The sequence below is a fragment of the Aegilops tauschii genome, chromosome 5 (genome assembly GCF_002575655.3).
Source record: "Aegilops tauschii subsp. strangulata cultivar AL8/78 chromosome 5, Aet v6.0, whole genome shotgun sequence".
Lineage (NCBI taxonomy): Eukaryota > Viridiplantae > Streptophyta > Magnoliopsida > Poales > Poaceae > Aegilops > Aegilops tauschii.
In genome coordinates, this window is record NC_053039.3 from 391,810,968 (window position 1) to 391,821,357 (window position 10,390).

The 10,390-nt window shown below is 48.7% G+C and overlaps 1 protein-coding gene across 1 annotated transcript; it reads right to left on the reverse strand.

Moving 5' to 3' along the window:
- Nucleotides 1-359: 359 nt before the first annotated feature.
- Nucleotides 360-9,944, reverse strand: LOC109763266 (phenylacetaldehyde reductase-like). Its single transcript, XM_045229008.2, has 6 exons — nt 9,779-9,944; nt 9,537-9,706; nt 3,821-4,006; nt 2,772-2,934; nt 924-1,113; nt 360-815 (listed from the first exon to the last, which is right to left on the reverse strand). Exons 1-6 carry the CDS (start codon nt 9,891-9,893, stop codon nt 608-610), a joined length of 1,032 nt encoding a protein of 343 aa, XP_045084943.1. The 5' UTR covers nt 9,894-9,944; the 3' UTR covers nt 360-607.
- Nucleotides 9,945-10,390: the final 446 nt, after the last annotated feature.

The following is a 10,390-nucleotide window of genomic DNA, read 5'->3' on the forward strand; positions in this document are numbered from 1 at the left end:
GCCCCTGGCCGCACGAACCGGGACCAATGCTCACATTAGTCCCGGTTCGTGACTGAACCGGGACTAATGTGAATATTGCCCTGTGACCAAAGCCCAATTTTCTACTAGTGTGGTCTCAAAGTATAACTACCTCAGGTGCTCCTATGTAATTACGTACCCCGATACTCTCTTTTTTTACTTGCATTAACTTTGATATCATGAGGTCACAATAGTGAATTTTTTTTTGCGGGGAGGTCACAATACTGAATGGTAGTATAGAAAACATTATAGATCTCATGAAAGGCCCCTGTAATGGATTAAGAGCATAAGCTAAAATAATAATAATGTTCGTGTTTGCTGGGAGTACGTAGACATAACAATGCACATACATACTCCCTCCTTGCCAACTTATTTTTTTTTCTAAGTACAAACTTGTTTAAAATTTGGCCAAGTTTATTTAAAATATACGAACATTTACAAAATCGTATCATTTACACTGGGGGCATCATCGTCTAAATACTTCCAGTCCTGTCTTCTGGGATGGTTACCGGAGATACCATTCAACATTTTCACAAGCACAATGGCATATGTGGGAGCAGTGGCACCACCACTACCACACTCGATTTTATTACTCGGCGGCATGAAAAAAGCTGAACATTTCAGGAAGGTGGCACGAGTATCCCTCTCCCTCGGCATCCTGCAGAAGCCCCGTCTTCTGGTAGTATTCGATGCTATCCAGGAGCGTCTCCTCCAATTTCCTTGGCTTCCAGCCCAGATTTCTCAATTTTTCCGACGAGGTCGGTGTGATGGGAGAGTTATGTTCCCCATCAGTCTTGCTGCAAAAAACAAAGAGAGTTGTTCAAACCATGGAAACAAAGCACGAACGTTCAGAAAACATAACGCGCCATTTGCTGCATACAAGGAACGCATGGTAAGAGGCCCACCACTTCACGTAATTGTAGTTAGGGTGCGCCTTCCTTAACAATTCCAGCATGTCTTTTGTGGTAATGTAGTTTGATGCACTGATATATCTTCCAGATGATTCTGGTTTCTCGTATACCAGAAGCAAAGCATCAGCTACATCACGGACATCGACTATCTCCCACATCACGTCGTTCATCGCGTTAGGACCTCCTGCAATGAAATTGACAAAAAATCAGTAGACAAAACGAGATAAGAAGTTCTTCGAAGACACACCATAGGATTTTTCATGTTTTCCCCTTAAAAATTCTAATGGGCTGAGCCACTCCATTACACGATATGACAGTTTGTCAGATAAATGATAGTAGCACAAATGCCCGTGCGTTGCAACAGGAGAAAATAAATACCACACATATCTAACTCAATAAGCCATGATATATTCGGCAGCATCTAGTAACGGTGTCATACCACCCAAATCTTCCTCATTTGTCGGGAAGTACAGTCCAGTCACTGTCCAGAGAAAAGAGAGAGGAAAAAAACAAACCGGACCCTCACTTTGTCCTCATATGACCGGATAGTCACAAATGTGCATATCCACATCAAATATAAGGAGAATATGGGGATGTCCATGTATGTCTAAGAAGCCATTCACGTAGGATATAGTCCACATCGGATCGTCTTTTCTCTTTCTTTACCCTCTCTCCATCTCACCAGTCACACGTAATTGACCGGACAATTCAAAAACAAAGTAAGAAACATGATTGCATGCATGCACAAATAGAGACTCAATATAAAGACGTGTCCGCAAATCGTTTGAGATCAAAATTAGACAATCTAGAGCTAACCATGATAAATAAAAGAATTTAAAAATATATGTTCACTGGGTGAGGTCTAGTTGACGCCATGTACAGTCACGTGTAGTTCAAGCGAGCAGCCACGTTCTATTTATCTATCGCCCTGTCAAGCGGCTGCCACTTCAAAGCTTATCCCCTCGTAGCGATGTGAGCCGGTGCTGCGAGATGCATTGCATACCTGCAAGCCTCGGCGCTGCAAGGTATGTACCTGGGAGCTTGAGCTCGCACGTCCGAGCGTCCCCAACCCCGCCGCCAGCTCATCTCGCCGGAGAAGCAACACCAGCGGCGCTGCCCTGGTGCCTTCCCTCTCTCCCGCATGGCCTGCCGCCTCCTGTTCCTTCGTCAGGGAAGGACGCGTTCGCGCCTGAGCACCCAGACGCCAGCTCATCTCGCCGGAGGGAGCACCAGCGCCGCCGCCCTCGGTGCCTTCCTTTCCTCTCCCACCCCCCGCATGGCCCGCCGTCTCGTGTTCTCCGGCAGGAACGACGCGGTCGCGCCCGAGCGCCTAGCCGCCAGCTCGTCTCGACGGAGTCCGGCGCGTCGCCGCCCTTGGTGCCTTCCTTTCCTCTCCCACCCCCCGCATGGCCCGCCGCGGTCGAGCAAGCAGGTCAGCCCGATGACGTGTAAATCATGGTCAGTTGCTTGGGCTTCTTCGCTTCATTCGCTTCCTTTGCGCTGGGTTAATTCGTCTTTGCTTCCTTCTCTTCGGTACCCTTGTTGATCCGGTTTTGCCTGGGCTGAGTTTGGTGGGCTGAGGCCCAGACATATCAGGGAGAAGTCCAAATGACTTAAAACAATAGCGACGTACGGAAATTTTGACGACGGACGAAACTACAGACGGTTCCCCGAATTAGTACGACCTTGTGTATATGTTTTAAAATCAAACTGAAAGCGTAAATTCACGGGAAGAAGCGTATTGTGACGGTAAACCCATGAAGTCAATCCGTACTTTATTATTAGGGAAAGATTACTACAAATAAACAAGAAATGGAAAAGAACAGGAAATGATGAGGGGACCTTTTATAACATAGAGAAGAAGTTCGCTGGTGGTATTGACAACAGGTTGTAGTTGTGGACCAAAAACAATACAGGGGCATACAGTAACGATGTCTAGCCCAGTCTTTTCTGCATATTCCCAGGATGTCTCTTCAGCAACAGTTTTTGCAAGAAAGTACCAAAGCTGCCAACCAAAATTGTAAAGAGTTGAACTTAGCCCTCGGACTAGCGAAGAAAATTGAAATACAACATGGATATTACACGGTAAATATACACAACTCTGACACAATCACCGAACGACCATTGTTGCCGCTAGAACGAGTGTCACTCGCATACCGGAGTCAGTCTAACCTTGTCGATGACAATCAGGAGTCTTCGTACACGTCCATTGTTGCCGCTAGAACGAGTGTCACTCGCATACCGGAGTCAGTCTAACCTTGTCGATGACAATCAGGAGTCTTCGTACACGTGCCCTAAAGGACCAACGTGCCAGAACCGCAGTCATCGTCATTGAACCTTTGAATCCATCTGAAGAACCTGACATCAATTCTCGTCCTAGCTTACGCGCGACGAGAAACCCTAACCTCCCCCCCCCCCCCCCCCCCCCCATGAAGCTGGCAGGAATCTACAACATAGCTCAATCTAATTTGCTTCGACGGACGAATTTAAGAAGGATCAAAGCCCGAAAGATTGACTTGAAGAAGAAGCGTCGACATCCATCTAAGCGCCTCTCCCGCGAGGAATAGAACCCTAACCTATCTACTAGTCAAAGTTGAGGCACTAGAATTCCACTCCCCACCACTAGGGCTAGAGCGGCAGGCAAAGAGGAGGCGAATCCACGGCCTCATAGGCAGAGATCGAGGAAAGAAAAGCTTGAGAGTTCTAATATATATGGGTGATCGAATACACTCCTAATTACTATCACTAAGTGTCTTCAGAGTTCAGATGGAAAGTCTAGCCTGTGCGTGCGACATGGAAGGCATGTATGTTTTCTACTTAATAGGCTTCTTACATCACAATGCACGTTACAACCAAATTTTTTATCGATTCTTAACTTCAAACATACTAACCTCCTTTTCCATACACACCTTTTTGTCCGACCAGCAACTCTCATCTTTGGGTTTACCCTGAGGCCAGTTCGGGTTGAAATGAACAGTAGCAGTGGATGACACCACAACAACTTTCTGGACCTTCATAGTTGAACAAACTTCTAGAATATTCGAGGTGCCCTTCACAGCAGGCACAATTACTTCCGACTGCACGGTTAAAATTGGCACAAGGTTAGAATCATACCATCAAAGATTTTACAATTCCAACAACACTTGTAATCCCTTCGACAAAACACATGTAATGGTGTCAACAACAGTTTGTCACATTCTTCTAAGAGTATCCATCTCTATCAATTATATACAAAAAACACAATACAAAAGAAAATAAAGAGATTTACTAGAAAAACCCACGTTCATCAGAAAATACCGGTCCTCAATCTAGAGGAACTTCTAAAATAATGAAACTGTAACCGTTCAATCTACCTAACATAAATGGTGGACCCAAATTAATAAAATTGTCTGGCGTATGTAGTTATCACTTCATGGGCTGGTGGTGGGCCTTTTTATTTATTTATCGAGGAGTCCAGAAAGTGGAGACCGAGCAGATCCGAGTACCCCTCAAAAAAAGAAAAAGCAGATCCAGAGTGCTGGTTGTTCTAAAAGGAAAAAAAAAAGATCCAGAGTGCTCATGAAAAGCATCGTGCATATGTATGAAACTTCTTTTCTTTTTTTGCGAGAAGTGCATGTGTAAGAACATGATGGTGTTGGATTAAGTAAAGCAATGATGCAGATACGGTGTTTGATTTGTTTCTCAGAATAAGATATATGTCACCTTTTATTTCACCTATTTTATACAGCAAGATGCATGACACTCGATTGGCTATCGTATTTTTCTTGCCGTGGTTTAACTTTAGGCGTGTTATTGTCCTGAATTGATTATTAGTTTTGCAAATATTTGGGCTAGAATGGAAGATGATGGGACAACATCAACGTAAGCACTTGTGAGTATATCTAAATAAACACATGGTTTTCTTTTGCGAAAGTATGACAATTATCCAAACATTGCATGGAAATATTACTATAGACTTCCTTTGTTTTTTTTGTTTTTGTTATGAATAGAACAGTATGATATTTTGTGTCCAAAATATGACCATATGCTTCCACTTTGTACAGAGACCGAGAGAGGAGTGATCGTACTCCCTTCGTCACAGTTTAGAAGGCACAGTTAAATTTGCGTGCGTTTCCATAATAAACAAGGTTTAGGGCGCATTGCATTTATTTATAGTAGCTAATTAGTACTCCGATATACTATTTCTATATGCATGCGTAGTGTGAATCCTATTTTTTAGCCCATCTCACAACCAATAGATAACCACCTAGTCCCCAGAGAATTTCCAGGCGCGCCTTCTAAACCGTGAAGGAGGGAGTATGTGTTTATATTTTTGCACCAAAATTTACGAATAGACAACCATGACTAATGTCATAAATGTTTTTAGTCACTCCAGTCCGAAATAACTGAAGTTCTAAGATTGCCCGAAGTCATTTTTTTATGTTTGACTAAGTCTATAGAAAAATCTGGTAAAATCCAGCAGATTATTTATAATTCATTTACCAATATGAATTTTTTAGAGAAAGTTCACACGGTTTAGAGAGAAAGTTCATGTTTTAGTTTTAAGTTTAACTTCAAAATTCAGGCTACAATAATTTGAAATTCTAGTAAATCGGCAATAATCGAGTGACCATTGTTCAATTTAGCTAAAGTTATTTAAGGTAAATTTAAGATTTTAGTTCAAAGTTCGGGTTTAAAATTCATACCACATTTTTAGTAAATCAGGCATAATTCAGTGAACAATATGGTAATCTTGCATCTAAAAATGGCATATGGTTTGAGATAAATCTCATATTTTAGTTCTAACTGCCAAGAGAAAGAAAAAAGAGATGCCATGGGATAGAGTGTATATAGACATAAGAGCATCTCCACTCGTCGCCCCCCCCCCCCCCCCCCAACAGGCCCCCAGTGTGCCTTTTTTAGCGCAGGCGACGAAAAATCGGCCCAATCGCGCCCCAACTCCTCGTTTATCTCCAGTTTGGGCCGAAATAACAACCGGCGAACCCGAGCCGAACCCAGCCCCCCGGGGGGCGCCTGGGGGCGCCGGCCGAAGCGAAAAGGCGCGTGGGCCCGTGATGTCGGTTACAGACAGGTCTATCCTCGTTGTTTTCTCCTCTTTTCCCTCCATTTCCTCATTGCTCCCCCCTTCTCCCCCGCCGCTCCCGACATTCTCCTCCCGCCGCTCCCGCCATTCTCCTCCCGCCATCCGGCCGCCATGCCACCGAAGAGGTATTCCGCCCCTCGCCCCGCCGCCGATTCCACCCAGCCGAAGTAGAGGAAGCCGAGGGCGCCGATGGCAAGACCATCGGGCTTGTCGAACGCCGAGTGGAGGGCGGATGTTCAGCGTCGGGAGGTGGTCACAACCGACCGGCGGAACAAGCTCATCACCAAGAGGGCCAGCGACGCGGCGGCGGAGCAGGGAGAAGCGTCTCGCGCGGGGATGATGAATCCGCCCGGCCACTGCCCACAAGCCACGTGCAGGAGTCAGCAGAGCGTCGCGTCGCCGGCCAACTTCTCGCTGCCGCCGTCGCCTCTCGGGGGGTACGTGATACGTCTCCATCGTATCTACTTTTCCAAACTCTTTTGCCCTTGTTTTGGACTCTAACTTGCATGATTTGAATGGAACTAACCCGGACTGACGCTGTTTTCAGCAGAATTGCCATGGTGTTATTTTTGTGCAAAAATAAAAGTTCTCGGAATGACCTGAAACTTCACGGAGATCAGTTTTGGAATAAATAAAAATATTGGCGAAAGAATCAACCGAAGCGGGCCCACACCCTGGCCACAAGGGTGGGGGTGCGCCCTCTGTCCTTGTGGGCCCCCTGGACCTCCACCGACCTCAACTCCAACTCCATATATTCACGTTCGGGGAGAGAAAAATCAAAGAGAATGATTCATCGCGTTTTACGATACGAAACCGCCGCCAAGCCCTGTTCTTCCTCGGGAGGGCAGATCTGGAGTCCGTTTTGGGCTCCGGAGAGGGGAATCCGTCGCCGTCGTCATCATCAACCATCCTCCATCACCAATTTCATGATACTCACCGCCGTGTGTGAGTAGTCCCATCATAGGCTTTGCTGGACCGTGATGGGTTGGATGAGATTTACCATGTAATCGAGTTAGTTTTGTTAGCGCGTTTGATCCGTAGTATCCACTAAGTTCTAAGGTTGATGTTGCTATAACTTTGCTATGCTTAATGCTTGTCACTAGGGCCCGAGTGCCATGATTTCATATCTGAACTCTTTATGTTTTCATGAATATATTTGTGTTCTTGATCCTATCTTGTAAGTTATAGTCACCTACTACGTGTTATGATCCGGCAACCCCGAAGTGACAATAGTCGGGACACTTCCCGGTGATGACCGTAGTTTGAGGAGTTCATGTATTCACTAAGTGCTAATGCTTAATTTGGTCCGGTACTCTACTAAAAGGAGGCATTAATATCCCTTAGTTTCCAATAGGACCCCGCTGCCACGGGAGGGTAGGACAAAAGATGTCATGCAAGTTCTTTTCCATAAGCACGTATGACTATATTCGGAATACATGCCTACATTATATTGATGAATTGGAGCTAGTTCTGTGTCACCCTAGGTTATAACTGTTGCATGATGAATGCTATCCTACATAATTATCCATCATTGATCCATTGTCTACGAGCTTTTTACATATTGATCTTTGCAACATTACCTTTCCGTTGGCACTGTTATGATTGCTACAAAACTGCTACTATTACTTTTGCCACTGCTACCGTTACTTCCATACTACTTTGCTACTAAATATTTTGCTGCAAATATTAAGTCTTTCAGGTGTGGTTGAATTGACAATTCAGCTGCTAATACTTGAGAATATTCTTTGGCTCTCCTTGTGTCGAATCAATAAATTTGGGTTGAATACTCTATCCTCAAAAACTGTTGCGATCCCCTATACTTGTGGGTTATCAGTACGCACCCTCTCCTAGCTACTCCCACGGCGACGCGCATGGCGGTTTCAACCCCAACATCACCTTTCCGCATGGCGTGCCGCAGCGCACCTCCCCCTCCGGCTTCAACCCCGACCGGCGCACTCCCTCCCCCGCCGTCAACGCCGGTCTCAACATCCAGTACAGCTACTCGTCGTCGGCGTACGCAGCCTCGCCTGCGCCGCCTCTGTGCCGGGGCGCCGTACCTTTCGCGCTCGGCTCGGCACCATAGTTCAGCCACACCGACGCCACCAACGCCGACATGGACGAGATCATCATGAGCGGCTCGGTCGCCGCCGATTCCTGCCCCGGGTTCCACGCACAAGACAAAACGATGGACACCGCCGTTGACATGGACGCCGAGCTCGACGACGCCGAGGAGGAGGTGGGGGAGGAAGAACAGGCGGAGGCGGAGCCGGAACCAGCACCGAAAGGGAGAAAGAAGCAGGCGCCCAACGCCAGGCCGGGCGAACCCCGCGTCAAGTGGACGTCCAAGGAAGACGAGTGCCTCGCCGAAGCGTGGAAGACCATCAGCATTGACCCGATCACCGGCTCGAATCAGAAGCAGACACATACTGGAGAAGGATCAAGACGGCGTTCGACGAGCGCAAGTTGGTCGACCCCGACCACCAACATCCACATGGACCACGACGAGAAGGCCATGGCGAATCATTGGGTGACGATCCAGACGGCCTGCAACAAGTGGCATGGGAACGTCGAGAAGGTCGCGGCTCGCCTGGAAAGCGGAGCCAACGTCGAGGGTCAGGTATGGCCATAGGTCGCCGGCCCAGTTCGTCGTCGTGTACTTCGCCGACACGTTTTTGTCCTCGGCTGTGCAGATGGTTCGTATGTTCAACATGTTTCGCCAGCACAATGGCGACCAAGAGTTCAAATTCCCTCATGTGTTCTTCAGGATCGAGTCGTGTGAAAAGTGGAGGGAGGTCCGGCTCACTCTCGCCAAGGCCAAGGAGACATACAAGCCGGACGCGCCTACCCCGCCGTGGCAGAAGGGCGTCATGATGGCAACAAGAGAGCCAAGGCGGCGAGGGACGCGGCGCCCGCTGCCGAACGGCTGCAATATTCGATCGAGCAGTGCATCGCCGACGCCATGAACAGCGCCGCCAAGAGGGAGGATAAATCTGACGCGAGGTAATCGGCGTTGATGAAGAAGCAGGACGTCAAGTTCGACCTTCTCAGAAGCAACGTCGCCGCAGAGAAGAGGAACACCGACCTGGCGTTCTTGATGGCGGCCGACATGTCGACGATGCACGAGCAGGTGAAGGCGTGGTACCTGGCGGAGCGCGGCCTCATCTTGAACCAGATGCCCGGGCCTGCGGCGACCACCGCTCCTACGCCCACGACGACACCAACGACGATGCCCAGCCCGAGCAATGAAGTGGTGCCGACGCCGACCAGCCCGAGCACAGAAGCCACGCCGACGCCGAGCCCGACTACGCCCACGCCGACCTCGGCAAGTCCCACGGCAGAGGAGCCTGCCGTTTGATGCGTTCCATGTCTATGATTCCTTCCTTTTGATTGCCGAACTTTTGGGTGTGTTTGATCACCGAACTATGGCACGATGATCGCCGACTTGTGGCATGACGATCGCCGAACTTGTGGCGTTTTTTGGCACAAGTACGACGCGCACGGTGAATCGACAGATGTGTACTTGCCTCAGGATCGACGAGCTTATCCAGGGGCACAGGGGACGCGACATGGAAGACGCCCTCGCACCCCTCGACGGCGGCGGCCAGCGCAGCGCGGTCGAGCACGTCGGCCTTGAACAGCCGCAGGTTCTCCGCCGCCCCGTCCAGCTGCATCAGATGGGCGTTCTTCGGATCACCTGAAACAGCACCCCGCCATTACCAACTTGGCCGGAGGATCAGACCGGGTATAGTATCAGGGCAGGACATACATGGGTCGCGGAGCGTGGCGTGGACGGCGTAGCCCCGGGAGAGGAGCAGCTTGACGAGCCACGAGGCGATGAACCCGCCGCCGCCGGTCACGCAAACGTGTCGCGGCGGTGCCATCCTTCTCCTCCTCTACCTGAGTCAACACCCGCGGGACAGGGATGGTTTGCTGGAATGCTGCTGCCTCGTCGGCTCTTTATGTCTGCGTCGCAGCCTGGCGGCTTGAGACTTTCTCCACCCACTTCCGGAAGAGTCCACGGCACAAATCGGCAGCGAAAGATTACGCCGAGTAAACTAGGACTCATCGCGACAGGGTGTCGAGACGACAAAGGAGCAGTTGGTGCGTAACCTCGGAAGTCGGAGGTCGGAACCCATGGCGCCGCGACCTTTTCGTCGCCGGCTGGATGGCGCCAAATGCCTCAAGTGCGTTTCTCGTTGTTAGTTGCGATAATCTAGCCATGCTCTGCTCACGTCCTCGTACATGTACTTTTCGAATCCCTGTAATGTACATGCATTTTTTTTAAACATGGTACAACGCACATACACTCGTTTCTACAAATACCCTACCCCTATGAAACCTCGTAATTTACATGTACTTTTCTGAGTTAAATACATCA

Excerpts from the sequence above, each read along its gene's own strand:
- LOC109763266 (XM_045229008.2), bottom strand. The coding sequence starts at position 9,893 with ATGGCACCGCCGCGACACGTTTGCGTGACCGGCGGCGGCGGGTTCATC. Across the intron at positions 9,707-9,778 it reads CGCCACGCTCCGCGACCCAT|GTGATCCGAAGAACGCCCAT; the intron begins GTATGTCCTGCC and ends GTGCTGTTTCAG. Across the intron at positions 4,007-9,536 it reads ATAAGCTCGTCGATCCTGAG|TCGGAAGTAATTGTGCCTGC; the intron begins GCAAGTACACAT and ends TTAACCGTGCAG.